The sequence below is a fragment of the Amphiura filiformis genome, chromosome 18 (genome assembly GCF_039555335.1).
Source record: "Amphiura filiformis chromosome 18, Afil_fr2py, whole genome shotgun sequence".
Lineage (NCBI taxonomy): Eukaryota > Metazoa > Echinodermata > Ophiuroidea > Amphilepidida > Amphiuridae > Amphiura > Amphiura filiformis.
Genome location: NC_092645.1, coordinates 19,746,614 through 19,772,988, shown reverse-complemented (window position 1 = coordinate 19,772,988; position 26,375 = coordinate 19,746,614). Strand labels below are relative to the sequence as shown.

Here is a 26,375-nt window from a genome sequence, read left to right as displayed (position 1 = left end):
GTGGATAATGACGTAGTGTCGTTCGGCCGGGTTACGGTCCTTTAAACCTTTAAATGGGTGAGGTTGTATCGTGAAAAATGTATCGCCGGTATTTGTCGGACGCCCTTCACGAAGAACGTTACGGGCTGTGATCAGCTATTGCAGGAAAAACACGCCAGGTTTTTATCTTTTTTGAGATTTGTAAATCTGATTTTGACATATCCTGACTCATTCAGACTTATCCTTGGCATATTTTGATCCATTTCGATCCGTTTCGGCCCATTTTGACCCATTTCGACATATTTCTATCCATTTCCATCCATTTCCATCCATTTCCCCCGGTTTTGACCCATTTTGCTAAATAGTAATTCCCAAATTATTTTAGCTAATTCGGGTATGCTGAATTCAAATATTTTGTCTGCCAAGCTGTATTCGAAACCCATGACCCTAAAAAGACCCCCAAAACCCTATCATGATCATATAGGGGGCAAAAATTAAACATGCTCCAAATTCATTAAAAACATGTCAAATTATTTTTCTGGGTCTAATGATCACAAAAATGTAACATATTTGGGCGTAGGGCATATATTTATAAACGTTTGAGGCTCAACAGGTTCAAGATCAATTTGCTTGTTGTAGCCTACATGGGTGAAAAGTTAAAGTTGCTCCGATTTTTGTGATGATAAAAAGGTACAAATGCCATAGAATCCTATGGAATTCCACATATCTTTTAACTCTTTGCTGTGTAATATATTAACTAGACATCGCAGTGCAAACTGTTCTTTTTCTGAAACCTCTAAGCTATGCGAATAATTTGCCTCAATACGAAAATCGGAGCAACTTTGACTTTTGACTCATGCACAAAAGCAAATAGACCTTTCCCCATAATTTCTTAATTATAGGTGGTTTCGCGCACAAACCTTACATTTCTGGGATCTGTGGGGCCAGACGAATAATTTGACATGTTTGAAAGTGTTATTGAAATAAAATTATTTTTTTGCCCCTATATTATGATATGGGGTCTTTTGTGGGTCTTTTTGAGGGTCACGGTCTAGATTCGAGTTCAGCATACCAAAATTAACCAGAATAAGTTGCCGGTAGGAACGCGATTTTTCCAAACTGGAAACAGTCTAATAGGCCTAAATGCACGATCGCATATCGGGGGGGGGGGGCTACTCTTGTATATAAGGTATAACGGGTCGCCTTTTTACAAGAAAATCATAAACATGGGTAAAAAAAAAAAAAAAATGGTCAATTGTCAATTTGTCAAGTTGTCAAGGGGTTTCAGAGTTTCAGCGGCACACAACTGTCAAAATGTAATTCGAGTACCGTGCCCCCTATAAATGATGTACTAGAAGCTACTAAAATCGTATATATTAGGCGAATGTGGGTGGCAGTATAAACGATACACTCCAGTGGTTGGTCGTTTACAATGTAGAAATATCACATACTTTGAAGACGTAGACCGGACCTTGACAATTTTATGCTTATTGTTCAAAAATGGAACATTGAGATACAGGGGATTTTCCGTTTCGCTTAGTGTGATCTGAGACGAATATATAAGCTTATGAGCTCTTATGATCGCATTCAGATAATTGAGGTTTATATGTTAAAGCTATAGGCCTACGCCCTAACGCTGTCACCGTGCATGGTCACTGAGCTGATCAGTAGACCTATTTCTGGCGCCATCGGGAACGCCATAAAAACGAACGCCGGACATTCTTTATTGTTTTAGAGGAAAAATAGTAACCAACGAATGTTTTTCTTGACACTACTACTGGATTGATATAGAAATGCTGCGATTCAAGCATGCAATTCTGCAGCGGATATTGCTGTTGCTGCCAATAATCTTTGTCAGTTTTAAAGGCGTCAGAACAGAAGCACCCCTATATAAAGCAGCCAACAGAGATAAAATACCCGGACAGTATATTGTAGTACTAAAGGTAAGCAGTCGACAGAGCTCAAATAGCGGACAATAGGAGTCGAATACCTGGCCAATACGTAGTACTAAAAGTAAGCGAGTTTGTTGCTCCTTAGGGAGCGCAATCCCCTTGCATACAATTTGTACCCGGAATTTGTAGTAGGCCTACTCAAAGATACCTCTCTTTCTAAAGTAGGCATATCAATTAAAAAGCATTCACAATTTAATAATATGGAACAGTTAATGAGTGTGTATCACCTCGTTCTTAATACTACCACGAAAACATTATTTTCTTTATTTCCGAAAACCGGCCACCCCAGTTTTTGAACTTGTCTTTCACGAACCTGAACCGCTGTGTTCAATGACATTGGCATGCTCTGAATGAGTTGCCAGGACGTGCTATGAAAGTCGGAATCTCTCTTTTTAATTAAAGTATTATATCAATTAAAAAACACGATTTCCTGATTTCTAAATTCAACATTTGTTGGTATTAAATACTTTCTTTCAGTGTCTGAAGTTGCAAATGCCTTTTATCTTTGGTTCAATTCAAACAAACAAAAAGTTGAAAAAGAAAGTTACTGAAAAGAAATACCTTTTGTTGTCTTGAAAAATTGAATAAAATATATCGGGTGAAAATCATTGGATTGTCTGGTTTCAGGCACTAAACACACACATAACAATGAGTTTTTAACCGACCCCGCTTCATCAGTTTCATATTCCGAGAGAATACCTGAAGGCCGTTTTTCTTGAATAAATTAACATTTCAATAGAAAATTGACTAGAAAAAGACCTTGAAAGAAGTGAAAAACGTTGTGATTCTTTAATCATGCTGATCAAAATGCAGTGAGTTTAATAATCCAAACAATGTGACACAATGCATGCAGCAATGTTGTTATTAAACTGGCACACCGTAGGCCTACCATATAGCGGCTGTCAGAATTCTCACTTGTGATATTAACAAACAAATAAATAAAAAAAAATATAGCCAAAGACTATCGAAACTAACCATGATCAACTTATAATCATCTATGATGATGATAATTTTAGGTATTCTGAATTTTCTCAATATTTCTTTCTTATATATATATAATTGAGAATAATATTTACAAGGTGGAAGGGCCAAGGAGGAGAAAGAGAGGAAGATAATATGATGAAGAATGGGGAGTTTGGTTGCAAAATTGTGTGAAAATAGGGTCTTTGAAGGTAAATGCTACAACATGTTTAATGCACATGTATGCAAGTTGATAATAATAGTTTTGAACGACGATTTGAGCGATTTTGGAAGCACTGCTCAGGATGTAGAAATGATTTCCGGAACAAAGTCGGGCTTGTAAAATTTCTATAGTATTCGGCTTGTAACTTTTAATAAGAGTTAAATGTTAAAGGTCCAGCACTGGTCCCCGGGGGTACTCAGTACAAATGACCATACGGGGACATGGGTAGCATTTTCAGCCTTCTGGTATATCAATGACCCCTTTTTCAAAGCCTATTTTGGTATATGAATGGGTCCTTTTTTCAAAATTTTCTCAATTTTTTCGGAAAACAGCCCAATTTTTCCTTAATCTAGCCAAAATTTTCAAAATTTTCCCAACATTTTGGGAAAATTTGTAAAAACTAAGACAATTTTGGGTAAATTCGGCCGAAAATTTAGACTTTTGGTATATCAATGGGTCCAAATTTCTTGAAAAATTGGTATATTTATGGGTCTTCTTCCAAAATCTCAGCGGCACGTCCCTACCAAAACCAAACTTGAGTAGGCCCTACCCCTCCCGGGCACTGGTCATTTGATTTCTTTACTTTCTCTCTCTCTCTCAGGATGATATGGACATGGACAATTACGCTAAAGCTTTCGATGATATGATTCACTGGGATACACCTGAAGGAACGATGCAACGTGAATATCGGCACACCATTAAAGGATTTGCGTCTCGTTTATCCCCGGATTCGGTTAAAAAGGTAAATATACTGCCCACAAAATACTATCCGCACATTTAAAACACACCTCAAAGACATTAAACCTAAATATTATTACCAAATAAAGTTGTCAATAGATGGACAATTTTGCTCTGCGTATTTGATACCTCATTTAGCCCGACTTTATTTTCCCAACTTATAACAATTTGAATGAAAAAAGAGAGCATTTGACCGGCATTTGAAAAGTGACAAAAGTTTACAGAGACTTTTCTCTCAAAACACGCTAATTATGAGTACAGCGAGTGAGTGTTGACAACAGAATTAGAATCTCTCATTCTGTGCCGGTCACGCTGTAAAGAGGAAACATCCCAAATTTGTCACTTTTGATATGCTTTTCTTTTCCATTCAACAGTCACCATTCGCTGGGATAGTGGGCGCACACCACTAAATAATCGTCCCATTGAAATACGTGTAAAAACACCAGTTTTATTTATTCGTTTTGAGGCCTTTTCGGCGCTTTCTGAGAATTTTAATGATAACCAGTCGATTGCAAATCGATGAAAGTTTAACATATGTTTCAATGTATGGGTAGTCTTCCACCTCGTTTTCCCGGTAGGAGCCGCCAAACAGCGCCCTCACTGTTTTTGACATGCTCTCATGACTGTAAACCCGTTTCTGCCCATTTTTAATACGCGGACCTATTTTCTCGATAATTATAAAATGCAACCTTTTTAGTGATTCAAATTCATGCACAGGCTTTACACTTTTATTTAAGCTATAATTCGCTACTCTTTCTGATTATTAGTCCAAACAGCAGTCCATAATACCTCAAAAACTTTCTGTATTTTACCGGAACTTAGTAGGGTTGCACAAATGGCGCATTGATTTAGTGGTGTGCTCCCTAGTGATTACATCATCAGCTTGGATAAAGACAGCCATGCATACAATTTGAAGTGTTTTGGTTCAAGCACCTCTCAAGGACAGTCCCCTGTTTATCATGTTCGCACAGCATGACCAATTGGATTTTTGAAAACCAACCAGTTGGTAAAAAGATTATGATAATTTCTGACCAAACTTCACATTTTTAAGATATGAAAGTAGGATATTATGATTACTAATCACCATAACTGGACACGTTTTTAGCTCTTAAAACTGTCTAGTTTTCGAGATAATGCCATTTAGGTGGATGTAAACTTCTTTTGATCAACATAAAGTCAATAGGAACCGTGCATGACTGGGAACATGTCCTTGAACCAAAAGTAGGCATACAGGCTGTATTATGACATCACACTATTCCAGCGAATAGGCTATTTGATAAAAGGTACTAAATTTAATGCCCACCTGACCCATGGGCGCCGCCATACCAAGACCACCAAGTGATCAGTAGATGTGCTACACTGCTAAGAGACAAATGTCATCAAAATTGCTGAAAATGTATAAGGAAACTTAGGTAACTTTTCTAGACTTCCTGTTCACGGTCACGTGGGCGGATACTTTTTGTGAGCAGTATACCGTAAAACCTCGTCTACAAGCATATACGGTGCTTTTGATGAAACCTAAACTAATGCAGACGCCATCCATCGACAAAATTATAATATTATGGAGTTTGAGCAAATTAATTACCGATACAAACATATACAAACTACACTAAGTACTATTGTAAGACCAATCTATCGTATTGGCATATTTACGGCTGTCTCGTATTAATTTAGCTTTCATCAAAAACACTCTATATAGATGTAGACGAGGTTTTTTGGTAGTTGATTTTCTGGTGGTGGTCTGTAATTTTCATTTCTTAATCAGTCAATAGAAGTGGACTGAGTTGTGTTCGTGTGTAGACTGCTCTGTATTCCCTTTTTAAACAATTCATACCATTCCATGCATAAAGCACAACACATTCCCAGTGACTGCCCTGCCCAGAGAAAAAAAGAATTTTTCTCATGGATAGCTAGCTGTTGGATCAGAAAAGGATTGGTGGATTTTCCATGGTCAGAGGGATTAGAGGGATGATAAATTAAAATGGTCTATTACTGTAGACTAGTTCATGGGTTAAGTAAACATGGTTAAGATGTGATGAAAGCTGAGACTAGTATACCTGACATGAAAGTAAGACCTTGGAAGAGTAATCAAAAGGACCCAGGACCTCTGTTAAAAATCATGCATAAACTCGCAAACGCAAAATCAGGAATTGAAATTTTGGGAATAAGCCTTTTTTCACTTCTGAAACATGTCATAAAAAGATGATGCCAGGATAACTAAATACTCCTTAACATCATATCGTTCTTAATCTATACTTACAGCTTCGTCAATCCAAAATGGTTAAGTATATTGAAGAGGATGCTATGGCGTATACTTCATCTGTTGCATCGTGGGGCCTTGATCGTGTGGACCAGAGAGATTTGCCTTTAGATAACATTACAACTTATTTAGGTATGGTTTTGGCCTTACGTTAGCTACCGTTTGAACCCTTGTTTTTCAAAACAATTCGAAGACCCCTGGGCAGTTTCTTAACCCCAAAGTTGAAGCAACGCTGTCCTGACGTGGCCACAATTACACATCATCTTGTTGGTAAGCGCTAAAGCTCAACTCGACACAGGGACGTAGCCAGCCTGTGGAGGGGCAAATCCAAATTTTCGTCTCCATTTTTAAACTTTCTGTCCCATTGTGGGGAGGAGGAGGGGGAGGGGGGAGCGGCAAAGCCAAAATCAATTTTTGTCCCGCTTTTAGTCATTTTAATGACACTTTACGCTTTGCCGCCCTGCCCCCATTTTACCCCCAGCTCTTCCTGGCTACGCCACTGACTTTTGATTTTTCTTGTTTTCAAGGTGATGGTGCTGACACTCATATATATGTGGTTGACACTGGCATACGCTACAGCCATGTTGAGTTTATAAATCGGACTGGAGATGGGTTTAATGTGGTTGACGACGGATATAGCTATGATACGGTACGTTTAACATTCAGATAGTAGCATACACTCTTAAACGATCTAAGTCCGTATGCCTTCCTATGCTAGTTGGATTCCTTGCATAATTTCCTTTCTGAAAATGTATAGACGAATCCAACGAGCCAAGTGATGGTCAGAATTCATTCGGTCATTACTGGGTCCCCTCTGCACCAAACGGCGAATTTCGGCGACTCTCACCCAGTAATAATCAAATTTTACTGTATTTGATTAATTTGAAGGTTAATTTTACTGTATTTGATTAATTTGAAGGTTAATTTTGTGGGGTTCATTATCGAACCCCAACGGTTTTAGCTTGTATTAATATTACTTATTAACATATACCTGCTTGTTTGTGATATTTTAAGCGTTTTAAAATGTCAAAATAATCCCATTCAATTACACGGCTGACAAAGGAAATTTACTGAATTTAGAGAATGCACTGCGCTCACCACCTGGTTGTAACTGCCCAATTGGGTGAATTAAAACCGCTTAAAAATCGATGTTTTATTGTATTGTGTTGTAAACTTTCGTCATTATTTGTCTACGTGTAACACGGGTGATAGAATGCAGTTTAAAATTCCCGCCAAGATTCGTCTATACTTTTATATACTTCTCATCATTACATTTAGAGATACAATCAAAAACAATATCTAAATTGCTGACTCGAGGAAGCTATACAGACTATACTCATTTTTGAATATAAACTTGTCAAATTTGACAAGGGAGACTATTCAGATGGAGACATAACAGATTTCTCTTCAAAATGAGTCATCAATATGACATGTCGAGGTCATTCACCGAGGTCATTCACCAAACTCAATTGAATCATGGAAGAAAAAGAGATTACAAACACTCATTGTGTAGTCAGCTCCGCTAGGGTACACGGATTATAGACGAATCCAACGAGCCAAGTCATGGTCAGGATTTGGTCAGCCATTACTTGGTCCCCGCATCACCAAACTGGTGTTGTGACTGCCCAATTGGGTGGATTAAAGCCGCTTAAAAATCGATGTTAGATATTCTTTTGTGTTGTAAACTGTCATCATTCTTTTGTCTACGTGTAACATGGGTGATAGAATGCAGTTTAAAATACCCTCCAAGGCCGCATCATTTCAATAGGTGAGATTGAGCCGACGGGGACCCAGCTATGGCTGCCATCGAGGTGTAGGAATGCGTGACATTGGATTTGTCTATAGAATGAATAGATTATAGTCAAAAAGACCATTTGAGTAGATTATCTTCTCAGAGGAGGACATAACAGAAACTTGTCAAAAGGAAATATTTAATCTTGTCAAATAATGAATCGGAGATAATGCCAAAATAAAACGGAAACTATTCATTTTGACAACATTGTCGGTTCAAAGTGATAATATACCTAAAATGAACAGTTTTTAGTATATCTCATCTCATCTCAACAGAATAGTTACGGGATCAAAAATAAATGAGTAGGGATTCTATTAAAAAAATAATATGCGGATTTAGGGTTTCTCTACCGGAAGTCAATTTGTGCCGAAATTCCTTCCCACAATGCAAAATGCGTATTGCATAACAAAGAATCTATTGTTATGCAAAACGCTTATTGCATTGTGGGAGAGGATACAAAATGTCTCCCCTTCCTCAAACAATTGTGGGAGAAGCACGCGAACATTGGCATAAATACCACTAATTTGGTTATAATCAAGTTGAATAGCGGTCTTAAAACGGCCTTTCGAATGACAATTGCTGTTGAAATGCGCACAAAGTGCTCGAAAATTTGGACTTTCGCAACTTTGAGGTCGAGCAGAATCAATCTAAGGGGCACCGATTTGGTCGATTCTGCGCCCCCTAAGACGGCGCCAACGGCACGTGCCCTCCCTTGACCCCCTAGCTACGCCACTGCAGAAAGCCGAATTTAAAATTTTGGAATTATTTCTGGGGCCGAGCATTGTTTATTGAAGATAATGAAAATTAACTCATATAATATAACTGTAGAACCTTGCAGGCATGATAATTATGACTTTTAATGTGGTATATAAACATCTCAAAAAAAGTAACTGACCCCCTTAAATAATGACCATTATTCAAAAACGGGTGATTGTATTACAAATCTGTAAAATGCGTTGGAAGCAGAATTTACTTCTGCACATTTTGACACCTCATTTGTAGCAATCGACTAAATATTGACGTCACAGCGTACATTTAAATCAATGTAGCCCAAGATCTGAAAGTTGCAGTAAATTCTATTGATTTTGCAATCAGTGTTATGGAAGGAAATCTGTGTAATGATATCTGAGTGTTTTTGTATTGTAAAAATGTGTATGTAAGTGCAACTTTCAAATCTGGACCTCGCCACATTAAATTGACCGGTGTTTTATTGTTTTCTGGGCTATCGTATCAAATGAGGTGTCAAAATGCGCAGAAATAAATTCTGCTTCCAACGCATTTTACAGATTTGCAATACAATAGCCCCTTTTTGAATAATGGCCATTATTTAAGGGGGGTTAGTTACTTTTTTTGAGATGTTTATATGAATTTGTCAACATGGAATACTAGTATTTGTTCTCTCATTATATGAATAGGATTGTGACGGACATGGGACCCATTGTGCGGGCACAGCGGCTGGTTCAACCTATGGGGTTGCTTCTAATGCAACTGTGCACGGTGTCCGAGTATTTGGATGTACGGGCTCCGGATCTTATCAAGCTGTTATAGCTGGTTAGTATATGAATGATTTACATGTCGATAGTCCGAACTGCCTGTCAATAGACCCCATTTTTGGAAGCAAATTCTGCACCGAATGACCACCCCCCCCCTTTTTAGAAGTTTACACCAAAATATGCACAATTTTGCGCACTTCGGGCACATATTCAACCAATTTAAGATTTGTGAATTTTGTTAAATTTGAACAATTCCTAATAAAAACGAAGGTCATTTAATGACGTTTTAGTGACGTTTCACCTACACTAGTGGTTTCATCAGACTGTCAACTCATCATATCAGGCTGTTTCCTTTTCTGGGTAACAGGAAACACCGTAGAGGGCGTGATACACAGAACATAAAAAAACACAATTCTTATAAAAAAAATGAAAACATTGAAATATATTATATTGAAATATGATAATATGCCAAGGATGTCCCTTAAGGGCTGGGATAGCGACGTTTTCATGTATTTTTTGTGGGACCTGAGAGCAGATCAGACATATCGAAAATCGACATTTTGAAAACGAGGAACGTCCTGGTATCAAATATTTTTGATTTATTGAAATTCGCGATATAATACACATTTTATGGCAAATGATTAAAAATTGATATTTTTGAAATTTAACAGTCCTCGAAGTAAATTGTATAAATTTAATGATATGTACTTAAAGTGTATGTATAAGTAGGATGAAAAGCCATCCATCATATAGATTTGTTCCCAAAAACACCATCTTTTTGGGTAAAAATGTATATCTTCAATATAAATGGTCAATATTTTCAACTGATAGTCGGCTTTTCCTCCCAGCTACATACACTTTAAAGGAAGGTGAACTGATATATTTGGAAAATCATATTCTTTAAAACTTATGTATAACATAAAATGGTGTTCCTTTCAAGCATTCATGCAAAAATATCATAAAATGTTCTTTGTAAATGCGACTAATTCTTTATGGAATAACTGACATTTAATAGAGCGTAAAACTGGTAGTTTACAGTGTTTTTATTAATGATAATCATCATGATCATGTGATAAATTGATATCAAATGAAAGATCCTATTTTTCTCATTAACATACTGAAATTAGGAGTTCCAAATCGGTGTTTTTTAAAGACACGACGTGTCATCTAAAAATTGCTGAATTAGTCAAAAACGTGGTATACCACAGTTGAGACTAATTCGACAGTTTTTGACGATTTCTTCGAACTACACCGCCTAATTTCAATATGTTAATGCGATAACACCTGATACCAAAATCTGCATTTTAAAATGCAAACACAAAACGTTTTCGACATCATTCGCAAAAGGTTATAAAAGGTTGTCAGAAAACGTTTAAATGTCGGGTTATATAAAGGGTATTATTAAGAGTATAAAACGTTTTCATAACCTTTTTGATAATCTACTGCGCAGCAAACAAAAATGTTTTACAGAAAACGTTTAAATGTCGGGTTTTAATAACATTCCAAAAACATTCTTGAAAACTTGATACAAAACATTCTAAACAGAATGTTATTTTGGGGAGTTGAAAAATATTTTGCGAAAAATGTTTGCCCAAAATATTTTCAAAAACGTTTTAAAAACGTTTTCATGACCTTTATATAACCCGACATTTAAATTTTATTAAAAGGTTTTGAAAAAAACATTTTAAGAACATTTCTGTGTTTGCTGGGTTCAAATATCTTAACATAATATTATTTAAGTATTGACACAATATTTGGCAAAAATGTTTGCAAAAATAGTTTACAATAAAAAAAACATTTAAAAATATTGTTGTAGTGTGTTTTCATACAAAAACGTTTTAAAACGTTATCATGACTTTTATATAACCCGACATTTTAATGTTATTAAAACGTTTTTACCTAAACCAAAAGCCAAAATATAATTTATTAAAAACGTTTTTAAAACGTTTTTGTGTTTGCTGGGTTGATAGGGTAAAGTTGGAGATGAGGCTGTCAATCAGGTTACCCACATTTAAGTATATACATATCATTAGATTAATAAAGTTTACTTCTAGGACGATTAAATATCAAGAATATCAAATTTTAATAATTTGCTAATCCAGAAGATTGACACATGAGGGCAGCAGTCTAATTTATGGCATGTTTCAGAAGATATCTGTGAAAAAAAACTTATTCCCAAAATTTCAGTTTCTGATTTTGCGTTTGTGAGTTATGCATGATAATGTTCAACTTTTGATTTTTAACAGAGGTCCTGGTCCTAGTTTATCAAAGAATAAGAATAAATACCAGGATAGTGATTCTATAGAATACTATTATTATGCTGATCACTCACACCTGTAAGATTAGTGTCTTTGAAAAGAGCTGTACCGTATTCAATCCATGATTGCTCACATACACAGGTGATGAGTGCAGCCTGCTTATAATGCAGAGCGATACATTCACAAAATATTGTACACCCATCGTTATGGTAATTAAAGCAATAATGTGTGATTTGCATAAAGAATAAATTCCTATTTAAATGTTAGTTTTTACTGATAGCTTGTGATCATCACATTGTCCCCTTTTAATTTCGAGCCAAACAAATGAGGTAAAAGGAAGACAATTACTATTTCATTCCACCGTGTGCCTACAATGCGTGTATTAGCTCGCCGATCGTATTGCTATTATGATTATTGGCGGAGTTTCACGCAGCTGTGATGCACAAACAAGACATAAGACGAATAGCTATATACACACAGTTTATACGTTAAGGCGTAAGATGAATAGCGATATGCACACAGTTTATACGTCACTGATTCAATGATTCAATGATACACACGCACGCGATGTGTTAAGCCATCACTCAATCGGTGAACTCGGAACAGAACCAGAGATCTCCGGATTTAATATAAAAACTTAATTTTTACTGTAATTAAAGCACTTCAGGTTTAGTCTTTCACGTGGTATCTTAGTACAGGCAATACAATTATGCAAAAAGTAGAAATTCGAGAAAAATTGTGGGCGTTCCTGTGGAGCAAATCACACATTATCATGATTATGGCTTTAATCCTGTTACATCACTACTTCTGCGGCAAATTTCCCCCATAAAACTCCCATTCCCCTATGGCATCTAATGACAAAGAAATTTTGATGACAAAGACATTTTGTATAATTTATCAGGACTGGAGTGGATTTTTGAGAACGCAACAAGACCTGCCGTTTGTTCAATGTCGCTTGGTGGATCGGTTTCACAGGCCGTGAACGATGTTGTTCGAATGATGGTAGATGCTGGGATTGTCGTTAGTGTAGCGGGTGGAAATGAGAATGCATACGCATGTGATGTTTCTCCGGCAAGCGCACCTGAGGTGAGTAGAATAGATTGAAATATTTGTGCTTGTCAAAAGACCTTTCGCAGTGGCTGACCGATCGCGTAAAAAGAATTAGGTCACGCCTGCATCACGTGATGCTACGCAGATCGATCGGCGAATGAGGTGTTTATGTGATGATGACGTGATTCAATTAGCCAATTAGAACCCGACTTCATGTTTACGCCATAAACTGCGCCAAATCGGGCTGTGCCAAAGATATTTGCAAAATAGTTGGTAAAAAGGATTTAATAACTAAATAATTTCTTAAATTTTGGGATACATTGAATAAAATTGACTATAACATATAATTGTTGTTATGTTTTAGAAGTATTGACATGTTTAATTATGAGGTACGATTACTGACTATTTATTATTATAAAGATATGCTTTTGAGGTCAACTGACAGTTGCAATGGTCAAATAAACAAAAACAAAAAATCAAATTTATTTATTTCCATATACATATAAAAAAATGTACATAAAAACAAACAGCAAACAAAAAAGACAATATGGAGGAGTTGACCGGAAGGCCAATGAGGCCTGAATAAACCAACCCCTAAACAAAATTCGTTGCAAAAATAACAAGAACAAAATCACATGAGACCTAACATGCATGGCCAATAAGACAAGACGGACTGTTCCCCCCCCAAAAAAAATAAATAAAAGAAAAAAAGTTAGTCATTAACTGAAATCATAAATTATTTCGTTTAAGCTGATAACGAAAATGAAAAAACGGATTTGCAAGTCTTTGTTTTTTTATTTATACTGTTCCAAAAAGTGGGTCCAGTAGCTCGGATGGAATGATCAGAGAATGTTTTTTTTTTATTATATGTCAAGTTGAGATCATTTACATGTCTTGTCTGGTAGCCGTGTATGACAGAGCGCTTTGTAAAATAACCATTAAACAAATAAGGCAAATGGTTAAATGTAAGTGATTTATCATGAGTGACGTGGTATATCTGGAGTTTTAACAGAATAGCTTATAATATAATGGATATATCACATCGGATGGCTGCATCGATAACTGGAAGCAGCGGGTCAATCGAGATAATCGAGTATATTGCCCTAGGACGCAACACGTTGGCCCTTTAGGGGGTCGAACTAATAACCTTGTGGTATGAGTATGGTATGAGTCGCCGCATTAACCATTAGACCACCGGAAGCCGTTGGCGCCATCAACATGTCATTAGAACTATTGCTTTCGGTTTTGTTTTGCGACATTTCGACGTCCTTGCAGCCCTGATCAGTGGCACCCCAAGTGGATGGAAATCAAAACATCCAATAACCAACTTAAGTAGCAACTGGTGTTTTGCAGGGTAATGTTCTTGCATCTGTCATGTTTATCATCATTATATGTTTATGAGTATCTCAGTACCATTCAGACAAGATCTGCATAACACAGGATGTCTTCTTCAAATCGTCTCGCTTCCTCCAGGAGTATATCCCGGCGCAGTGTCATCAAATTCCGCGTTCCTGTGTTTTTAAACCTCACTGCATGTAGTGCAGTTGTTTCGCATGCGTTTTCCGATTGAAAGACCAAGTAAAACACGCCACAGGGCTGCCGCAACTGTCCGATGCTGCATGAACAGCAGACACCAGAGAGACCGGAGTGGAGGAGGATGACTCGTAGGTGAGCGGGGACATTACCGTCCTATGCGTCGAAGTCATGAAAGGTTACCGGCACTTGAAGTATATACTATACATATATTATGCCAATCATCACCAATTTGAAACTGTTTATCAAGACAACCTGTTTCACAGTGGCTGAAACTCTTGGATCATCGCAAGGGATATGAAAGAAAATATATAAGAAATACATAAACATAAAGAGTCATACGCCTATATAATGGAAGACAGCGCAGGTCGGCAATAAATCACGGTGCGCCTTTGCCCGGACGCACAGTGTAATTTACCCATTACCAACTTCAAAGTAATGCGCCATGTTGCCTTAGCTCCAAAGCTGCAGCACCCATATTTATCCAACAGTCTCAAATATGTTGAAAATCACTCATGAAGTTTCATGTTCAATTTTTTTAGGTTCAAATTATTTGGCGGTTCTCGGCAGTCGCGATTACCTGGCTGATGGTGACTGTACTCACCAAGTTTTATTGCACTTAAAACTCATGTTTTTGAAGGATTCTGGACTTTATCAAATCTCACCAGTCTTCCAAGATTTTCCTGAAATTGCCGGTATAAATTTTTTTATAAAATCCCTTTCCCTTGACGGATTTTGACGGGGTTTAAAACCACTTCCAGCATGGAAATCGTACATTCTCATCGTGTATTCAAGTCATTTTAGAAGCTATGTATTGTGGGTAATAATTCACACATAGTAAAGGTCACGATAAAGTGAAGCTGAGAGTCGAGCAATATCAATGAAAATCCAGCGATAACGTCATTGGGTCAACGACTTTCCGAATGCTGATTGGTTGCTTGCATCACTGTCAGTAATATGTACACGTACAGTACGGAATGATTTTTCCTATGGGTAAAATACACTGTGTGACGTCAGACGCGATTTAGTCTTTTTATCTCTGTCTTTCAATATAGTAGGGTGTTAATAAGTGAATGCATGTCTAGACTGTCCCAATTCGTCCTGGTGCTGTTTGTATATTCAAAATCTAAGTCAAGGGTGTCAATCCGAAGTTGATATGCGTATTTAAACAGAACTAAGCACTTTCGTCACTCTTTCTACTTGGCTGGCGTACCAGATACAAGGGGTAAGACATCAGGGTAGACAAAGTTTTTACCGGTCAAGTTTACGGGGACAACTGCGCGTCTTGATCACGCAATACTTGTAATACTATTGATAGCCCCCAATCAAGGTGAATTTGAATGTATATAGAGGATGAAGTGCGCACGGAGCGCGAGAACATTTTCAATTTCATACTATTCTAGCCAAAAATCAAGGTATAATACCAAATATTGCCTGTATTTTTACTAGGGAAGTATTTACCGAAACGCGGGGGGGGCATTTGATATTGTGCCCGAAATGTGGAGGGGACATGTCCCACCGGGATTGACATACATGATTTTAAGTAGGCCTACTGACATGATTTTCCACGGGGATTATACCTGTGAGGAAACGATCTAATATTCGTATTGACATTTTCATTACTGGCACCAAAGGGAATATTAGCCACCCTTTGAAAGTGTTACCCAGCAAATTATCCAAACAAACAAACAAATAAACAGAGAAACAAACAAGAGTATGCGTACGGATAAATTATTAGAGAAGGAAAGACTAAAGTTGAATAATTTTATCATATTCAAGGCAATAACCGTTGGCTCGACCACTATTGACGATGAAAGATCCTACTTTTCCAATTACGGCCGCTGTTTGGATATCTTTGCACCTGGAAGTCAAATACTCAGTGCAGGTTATACTGCTGACAACGCAAGTCGGACTATTTCAGGAACTTCAATGTCGTGTCCTCAAGTATCAGGTAAACCTTTATTTAAATAATAAAACATTATTGTGCTCAATTAATATTAGTAATTATGTATATTGCTCGTACATCATGTATTAGCAAGTTCATCATTTTCACCTATGTTTTCCGAGTTGCTTAGTCTACTGAAGGCAAAACATTTTGAGCGTGTTTATAGTGAGTTAACGTATCCATTATTAAGCGTATAAACCGGTACTGCGAAATCAAAGGATATTACAGTATAATCTTTCCGTATTCACTACTTGCACGGTTCCGCCATTATGTACTATGTGCATGTTTTGTTTTCAAAGTTCAGAATCAAATTGTTTCAGTTTGTGCAATTTTCAGTGTTGTGTGGTATTTGGTCGATTAACCTGGTGTATAGCGGGAAGGAAGGAATCAACACCAGGTTGGCATGGGATAGCTAAGTACTATGCCCTCAGATTTGTCTTGTTCAACAAAATATAAATATAAGGGAAATATTATGTTCAAGTTTTTTGTGGTTGCGCAGCCGGCTTGTTATCGCGTTGAATTCTAGGGTAGGCTGTCCTACTGTATGTAGAATAGGCATGATATGGTAGTGAGGTATTCGAAATCATAAGCGTGCATATCATTTCATAGTGTGTGTCAAGGAACGTGTATGACAGTTTTGGATCAAATGATCGATTTAATGCACAGAATTATACATTATAGTACATTAATAAAATAATTCGATTTAGTTTTTCCAATTTTCGTGGGTATTTGCTTGCTAGGTGATTTGGCGTTGGTATCTACGGATGCCCACAATGTTCACGAAATATGAAAATGAAAAGGGTGTCAGCCATTTTCTTTTGATTTATGTAAGTCCGCGGCTTTTTATATTTTCTCCACCGTTAGATGGTGCTTCGCCAGAGGGAGCATCGCTAGACTCAGTCCTGGCGAAATAGTTGTTTGGGATGCTCGGTCGGGTAATTACTTCGAGCGAAAAAGTTGTCCATAAATCGTTATTATTTGGCTGACCCTAATAAAGTTTCTCAAAGCATTGCTTGAATAAATTATGCATTCTTTCTGAATGCCTGACAATAGGTCCAAAAATGGGCGTGAGCCGTTTCATTATTTTAGTTCTGGGGATAATTAATATAATCACGATCTAATGGTTCAACATTGTATAGCCCACTTCATCGGTATGAAAACTCCTATAATCATGATAATATATAGAACTAGCCAAGATAAACAAAGTTTCTAATTGTTTTTACTGTTAGGAGCCGCGGCAATACTTCTTGGAATTAATAATACGTTGACACCCTATGACGTCACTGACATGCTTCTTAGAAGTGCTACTCTCTACAAGGTTAAAGATGCTCAGCCGCTATCACCTAACCGTCTTCTTTACATAGGGGGTAAGTCATTAAATTTATATATATCAAGATATTGGGCCATTCCAGTTAAAATCCATACACTCGTATGGATTACAATGCCCTTAATAGGTTTCCACACAGGGAGTACGAATTTCAAATAGGGTTAACTGATTGGGTGACTCCATTTGAAATCTACATACCCTGTGTGGGAGATTAAGGTCATGTCTTCCATAGATTTCAACTGGTATAGCCCATTATGACTGAAATAATAAATGTCACCATTTCGTCGATGGAATGTTAATTTATTTATTATTTTAGCCGTATCCAGACCTTGGCACAATTGTAGAATCGGGTACGCCATTTCGTCGGCGGAATGTTAATTTATCAATTATTTTAGCAGTATACTGACCTATCGTACACCCTCTGTGTATTTTTAAACTGCAAGCAAAACCAATTTCCACAAGGGCACATAACAATTACAAATGTCATTGTAATCATAGGCGTAGATCCCGGTGGATGGGGGATAAATCCCCCCAATATTTTGGGGGGATGATCCATACAATCACCCCCCCAATGTTGACGCCTGTGTGTGGGTTTCTGACCAAATTAACCTCATATTTGGCCATTTTAGTCACCAAAGTCCAAATTTTCGCACGCTTCGCGCGCATTTATTCTACTTTTGCACCGTATTTCATTAGTTTCGCTTCAATATGGCAATTTTTTTCGGGCGCTTCGCGCGCATTTGTACCATAAGCTAATTGATGTCGCCAAAAGGTGATGAGTTTACTATAGGGCCTACTTCAAGAATATTTTTCCAACCCCATCCCCCCAATGTCCAAAAGAAATCTACGCCACTGATTGTAATTTGTATGGTCTGGTATTGTCTTGTTTGTCTGGCGGTGCCCATGTGTCACGTGGGTATTAAATAAAGTGCCTTTTATCAAATAGTCTATAGGCTACTTGCTGGCTAGCTCTATTTAAAGCGGGCGTTTTTATATAATTCCCAAAATGTATACTTGTATGTGTGTGTTTTCTGAATACAATACACAAAGAAAAAAACCAATACTAATGATATTGTACTAAATTATAGTAAACTAATAATAATTATTGTTGTTTCAGTGGATACATGTATGACTCGATGTAATTCCTCTATGGATGTTAACCGAGCTTGCCAGTGCGATGCTGAATGTTCCGATCGTGACGACTGCTGCGAAGATTACCCAAACCTCTGCTGGAATAATGGTATGATCCGTATCGTAGTATTTATCGTAGGACAGAATGGACTAGAGTGCTGACTTTGGTGCATGAGGTGATGATGATGATGATGATGATGATGATGATGATGATGGTGATGTTGACGATGACGATAATGATATATTGGACATGTACATTTATAGCTGCCATTCATTTTAACGTTTGTGACATTTGTTATTATTTATTATTTTTATTTCAACTTTCTTTATACAGGGTAGCTCCTTCAGTGTAAAAGCACTGCTATTCTTGGAGGCCCTGTGACATACATGTACAGGTGTAATTCACTTAAATTTACATTTATTACACAAATATTACAAGAAAAATATGCAATACCATATTATAAAGAAATTACAAGAATCATGAAAAATATGAAAATCAATGAACAGTGTGGATTGTGAGAGCTCTTGATTTAAATTCACTTAGGCTCAAGGAAATATAATTAGTGCGAGTGTCAACATCAACAGAACTATTCCACAGATTTGCTGCTCTCGCCTGAAACAATCTCTTACCAGAGTTATTGTTAAATTGAGGAACAACAAGTGAATTGGAGGAAGTACCTCTTGTGACATGATCATGAGTGGATTTGGTAAATGAAAATTTGGAACAAAGATAATCAGGAGCTCTGCCAGTAAGGCATTTAAATAACATAATAAGAATATGATTATTCCACCTTTTATCTAGTTTAAGCCACTTGAGAGAAGACATCATTGAATCAATATTAGTTCTGATATCAGCAGAAAGAATAATTCTGGCAAGGTTGTTCAAGAGAATTTGTAACTTACTTGACAGAGTAAGTGAACAGTTGGACCAAACATGACTGCAATAATCAAAATGTGGCATGACAAGAGAATCAGCAAGTTTTTTGAGAATATAATTTGGAAGATAATATTTCACGCGACGAATAACACCACAACGTTTAGAGCCGTTGGAAGCAATTAAATCTATATGATGTGACCAAGTCATGTGACAATTGTCTTTAATGCAGTCCCTATAGAAGCCTGTTCTTCAAAGTTTTTTAGACATGCCATGGTTGATAAGATTTATGTTCCACCAATTTGTATGAACTATTGGTGTAGAAGATTCCCCAATTACAATTTTGATTGGGAAAAGATTTGGGGTTCAATACCATGTTGTACCAGTGAGGCCAGACTTATTTCACTTAATTGGAAAATTATTCATAACATTTATCCTACAAAAGTTTTATTATGTAAAATGGGGAAAGAAGATACAAATTTGTGCAATTCCTGTAATGCTGTTGATCATCCAGAGCACTTCTTTTTCATTGTAATAAGACCACTCCTATTTGGGAATTTGCTAACAGGGTTATTACACAAAGGCTTGGTAAGAACTTTAGGCTTTCTGTTGAAAATGTTTTATTTAATTATCATAATGACATTACCAGTGATCGGTCAAAATATATCAATTATGTTATATGTGTTGGCAAAATGTGCATTGGCAAATACAGATACGGGGATCATCCTTGTCTTCTGTTCCTCTTTAGGCAGGAACTTCGTATGAGAGGTTTGGTCTGCGATGACTTTAGCTAGTTGATCGCAGATGAACAGTTACTTGGATGACTTCCGTGTTTGTTCTTGGCTCTGTCATTTTGCTTAAATTATTTGTTTGATTTTCTTATTATATACATGTATGTAAATTTGTTTTATAACATCTACTATTATATATGGATTATGTGCAGTGCAATAACTTTTGTTGTTATAATATTTATAGTGTATTTAATGTGAATAAAAGGCATTTTGCCTGACATACTATGTCAAAAGATAAAAAAAATAAGTTCTACTAGGGAAACACATTAAAAAAAAAAAAAAAAAAGTCATGTGACTATCAAAAATAATTCCAAGATATTTGAAGTTGTCTACTCTCTCAATAGTCTCACCCTCATAAATTAAAGAAATATTTTGGTACTTACTAAGATTTTGAGGGGTACCAAAAAGCATCAATTTAGTTTTGCTGATATTCAAAGTGAGGTGGTTCTTTTTAAACCAGCTGGCAATTTTACACATGTTAAAATTGAGACAGTTTTGAAGACATAAAGGATCTGATGAGCTAACAAGCAATGAAGTATCATCAGCATACATTACTGTTTTACATATAACACTATCAGGCAGATCATTTACAAAAATAATAAATAATAAAGGACCTAATATAATACATACTGTACTTAAATAATTATTGTTTTTGTGTTTATTTACGTATGACATACAGAACCAACATGCATAGACCGATGTGGTGATTATAACAATGTTTCATATCCTTGCCAATGCGACGAAGACTGCTGGTCACGAATGGATTGTTGCCATGACTACGTTACGCTATGTCGACGTATGTTTCAGTCTTAATAGGTGAAAGAGCCCGGGGGGGGGGGGTCTTCGAAAAATTTTGTACGGGGTGTGCCACGCAGACTTTCGGATGCTGACTTTCTCTATACCTACTTTTTGCTGTTTTTTGCTACCCATCAGTATACCAATTTTCAAGAAAAAGCACCCAAAAAGCACCCAAATTTGCCATAATTGGGCGCTTTAAGTGCAATTTTTCCAAATTTTCCCAATTGGGCGCATTGGTCTCCGCTATTAACCCACCCATCGATATACCAAAATCGCTGAAAAGGTACCCCAAAACCGTGGCACATCCCCGTATACCTTCAACCAGGAAGAACCCCCCCCCCCGGGCGAAAGAGACCCGTGTCTTTCACGGGCCGATTTTACAGTGTCACAATAAAAACAGAACCCTCATTGTGCCCTCTATTTCTCCTATTTTGAAAAGTTAATCAAATATATTTTGTTATGTAAAGAAACCTTTATTCGTTAGTTCTAATAGATCGAAAAAAATATTTCAATCGGCTTACAACTTTTAAAGATATGCTATTTTAAAGAAATGTCCCCGTTTCTCACTCTGTCCACGGAGAAGGTTTGGCTACTTCAAAGATTGAAAAGGAGTACAGCACGTACCATGTATGAATATCAAGCATTCCTAAATGATAACATTAAAACTTTATTTAGGGAGTGGGCGCTCCAGTGGGCCTATATGGGCTATGGATTGTGTTAAGTGTCATTTATAACTTGTCAGAAAAATGGATTTGGGATGGGACCTCTCTTGCTATAATCGCAATTAAACTTATTTTTCTTGGTTATTTATGACTTTTTGTTTTATTATGTTTCTTACTTTCATACTTTGTTGTTTCTTGCTTTTTTTATTATAAACATGTCATTTTCTCTTTTCGGGATAAAAGGTGGCCTGAAAATAAAGTTTACTGTGCTGCATTGCCCTCTACCTTGGCGAATAAAGGTTTCAGCCTTGGTCCTCATTCATGTCATTGTATCAATTGCATTGCGTACCATCCGTGTGCGCCGTATACTTGTGAATACAGCAGTAATACGGTTGCGAAGATGTTGGAGGCTAGCTGGTGATCCTCGCTCATAGTGAATGCGTTCCAAAGCCTAATACTATTATCTATCCATGTCATTAAACGTGTGTTTCGTTTTAATCTTTGATGTAGCCAAGCCTCATCCGTGGACTGAATAAAAAACGGGTACATTTCTTAAAGAGGGCATATCTTCAAATATTGTGAGCCGATTGAAATGATTGTTTCGGTTTATTAAAGCTAACGATTTAAGTTTTTTTATACTTTTAATCAACTTTTCAGAAATAGGAGAAAACAGAGGGCACAATGAGTGTTCTGTTTTTTATTGTGACACCCTGTATTTAACCAAGAAGAGAGATATTGTGATAAGTGTATTCCTTATATGTATCTGTATGTGTGTAGATATCTATCGTCACTGGGCGGGAATGTACTTTTTGCCCTTGAATATGGATGAAGCAAACCATTCAATATAAAGTCGACATTTACAAGGCTTTATCCATGTTCAAGGGCCAAAAGTACATAGGCTATGAGGTTTTTCCCGCCCAGTGACGTTATGTATGTTAGATATTGGTTAGGCTCTCACACTCATATGTCCTGTGCTGCCCCTCTCTGATACCGCCTGCTGATCCCAGTAAAAACTTTGAAAGTACACCTGAATCAAGTGATGCAGGCAGTGACGTACGTGTTTAATGCGAATACTACTGAAAATGCAAATAGTAAACCCAAACAAAGAAAGTCTAATCCACTAAAGCACCTGCCTAGACTTCTAAACTTAACAGTAATTTGTCAGAGCGTCCGTGCAAAGCTTGCAAAAACATTTAAAGATCTGTATAATGGTAAACAAGAAGAGGCATATTTGTTGCAGTCCACACACCGCTTTGGTTGCCAAGATAGAGCAAAATCTTTATTGTGACTGTGAACACAGATATGTGCTGTGAAATAATCTCGAGTAGTTTACACATCAAAAGTTCAACGCCACTTCATATTGGAGCCTTCTATAGGTCCCAGAACACTGACTCGAAATGCACACGTGTGGTGATATAAATCTCCTTGATGTTAATTGGGGGTAACAACACCTTCAAACCCAGTGGAAGATATCTCAGTCCTAAAATAATAATTGACATTGACATCAACAACAACTACCACCAAACAGTATCTGAACCAACAGTATACTGTATCCTTGATCCGGGGTCTCAGCTCAGCGGCTATTTTAACGTGCAGTGAGATTAAAAATTCGTGCAGTCCTTGCTTAAAATATTTCTATGCCATTGAGGTTTCAACCGATCAAATGACCAGGAAATTCTTCACGAAGTTCATCCGCGAAGTAAGATCGATTCTAGCAAAATGCATATCAAACTATCCGCCCTGTCACAAGGATTAAAATCTAAGGTGTCAAATGTCAAAAGTCAATCATATAGGGTCAAATTTTGAGGCTGTTCAGATTTCTTTCCAAATTGGCTCAAATTTTGCACTGCCTCTTATATTTGGTTACCGAGATACAGGACAAACTAGGTTAATGACCACACCTTTGACTTTTGTGCTATTTAATTCGGTAAAGGGAACACGGTAGACAGTGCAAACTAGATCCTTGTGGCAAGAGGAACAATTTCGATCATTTTGAAAGAAAATTTTGACCCTGTAACCATTTAAATTCTAATTTTGTCCCAGGTTCAAACTATTATTATTATTATTATTATTATTATTATTATTATTATTATTATTATTATTATTATTATTATTATTATTATTATTATTATTATAATTATTATTATTATTCCTTTTTTACAGCAACCCATTTACCATGCGATAGAACGATGTCTTACCCGGGACCTCTTTACTCTACACATTACCCCGACAACTATTTAAACGACCAGACGTGCCGTATACTTCTCATAAATGAGTATTATGGTCCTCTCCCAGATAATAATACAATTGTTGAACTACATCTTATCGTCAGAGACTTCAATTTAGAAGATTCTAGCAACTGTACCAACGATAGCCTCACCATACTCGACGGCGATGACGATAACAGTACACTGATTGGAAAATTTTGCGGAACACGTTATCCTTTATTTGCAATCTCAAGCGGACCCAGTATGACGCTGATTTTGACACCGATTCCGCCGTTACTAGCTCAGGATTCAATATTGACGTTCAATTACGACAAAGCACAAGTAATTATACCTAATAGTAAGGGACCGATCGTTATTTACAGCAGGGGGGGGAATGGGTGTTTTGGCAAAAATATCGACAAAAAATTTCGCATTCCCCCCCCGCGTCCGCTCAAAATTTTCGCGTTCCCCTTGTTTTCCCAATTTTCTCCATTTAAAATTTAACAATCCCCCCTCCTGTTTCAACTAAAATTTCAGGTTCCCCCCTCAAGACAACAAAAAAATTTCGTGTTCCCCCCTAAATTTACCCATTCCCCCCCCTGCCATAAATAACGATCACTCCCTAAGGCCATGAAAAATAGAAGGTTTGTCTAAAAAACATTTGGTCAAAAAGATTGTATTATTGGAGGGAGGAACTATACGCTATGCTGAAGAATTTTTTATTGTATTTTTTAATTTTGCCACTTTGCGTTTTACAATTGGTTAGCTAGGCGGCAAATTCAATTTCACTACCCTCACCATACTCGACGGTAATGAGGATCCATTTATTGGAAAATTTTGCGAAGCACGTTATCCTTTATTTTGTACAGGCAAGCGGACCCAATATTATTTTTGACATCGATTCCGCCGTTGCCAGCCCAAGATTCAAGATTTGTGGCCCTTTTTTGTTTTTTAATTTTGCCGCTTCGCTGCCACGTTGTCGAATTTTCAGCAAAATAAAAATATCTACGCGGCAAATCATTATGCGTGCGGGTCTATGAAAGACGCCTTTTGTTTTTTTATGGAATGGTGTTGCAGTGTGGAAACAACAAACAAATAAAAATAGGAATTTCAAAATACGTCATATCGTATCAATTTTAGACTATTAATAAGCCAACAAATGGAACTGAATTTTGCTTTTTGACGGGTCATGGCCAGTGAAGCGCGCAAAATTGTGCAATTTTACTATATTTTGGTGCTTTGGGGCTAAAAAGAAGATGCACTGGACAATTATCGCTTTATTTTTTCTTCTTTTTTTAGGATTTTTAGGACGGCTTTCTTTCATGGAAACATTTAGGGGGGACGTGTCCCTCCGTCGCCCGCTTCCTATGTATCTCATTGATAAATACTGTCACGATTTGAATAATGGCGCATTTGGGCTCCTTGACAAAACTAGAGTTTAAGGCACAAACTAAAATGTCCTCCCGTAAAAAAAAGACCTTAATTCTTTTTGTTTTGTGAAATTTTCCCCATGGCAAAAGAGCCATGTGCGCTATTAGGAAACTCTTTACGGTATTATTCGATGCATATTCTTCCTAGATCTTTCCAACTAGAAAAAACTGGTAATTTGTATCATTGACATGGTGGACCTATTATTCTAACCATGCTTATGCCAACTCTCAATTTGTTGAATATGATATTTATTTTCAGAATGCTCAAACTCGGGTTCGTTCATCGCTCCCGGAAATATATCTTCAAGCAACTATCCTTCAAACTATAGCAACTCTCAAACATGTTTTACAACGTTGACGGCATCCCCTGGTGAGCAGATCGCCATTGAGTTCTCGGATTTCCACGTTGAATTGGGCTATGACTTTCTTTATTTTTTCGACGGCAATGTTGCAAGCAATACTGAGCTCATTGGCAGAGTCTCGGGCAACCACGCATATTTCTCACCGCTTAAATCCAGCGGTGAGCAAATGCTACTCGTGTTTCAATCCGATTATATTTTCCCGGAACAAGGGTACCAAGCTGAATTTATCTCCGTAAAATGTGAGTTGACATTATCAAAGTTATAGACTAAACGGGTTTGATATAATTAGTGACGTATCCAGGACTTTTTCAGAGGGGAGGGATTTTACGTAAATTTGGCAATTGTTAGGGCAGAAACTTTTAAAATGGCCTACTAGCTAGTTCCTCTAAGTGTAAGAATTTATACTACCATGGTCTAAGCGATGCACCACATGTAGAATTTAATACAAGTCTACTTGCTATTCCAAGATGATAATAATATTTTGCTCTAAACCACAGCTTGTAATGATACTCTCACGTCTCCTGGAACGGTGTCTTCCACCAACTATCCTGAACATTATTACAACAATGATGTCTGTACCACGAGAATAACGGCTGATCCAGGCAAAGAG

General features: G+C 37.1%; 1 protein-coding gene across 1 annotated transcript; it reads left to right on the top strand.

Annotated features, from left to right (window-relative positions):
• The first annotated feature begins 1,595 nt into the window (after positions 1-1,595).
• On the top strand, positions 1,596-26,375 carry LOC140139967 (extracellular serine proteinase-like). The gene is made up of 13 exons (XM_072161774.1): positions 1,596-1,922; positions 3,716-3,856; positions 6,115-6,244; positions 6,640-6,761; positions 9,320-9,455; positions 12,557-12,741; positions 16,018-16,189; positions 17,413-17,550; positions 18,628-18,750; positions 20,986-21,102; positions 23,930-24,315; positions 25,663-26,004; positions 26,263-26,375. The coding sequence occupies exons 1-12, from the start codon at positions 1,773-1,775 to the stop codon at positions 25,759-25,761; spliced, it is 1,899 nt and encodes a 632-aa protein (XP_072017875.1). The 5' UTR covers positions 1,596-1,772; the 3' UTR covers positions 25,762-26,004; positions 26,263-26,375.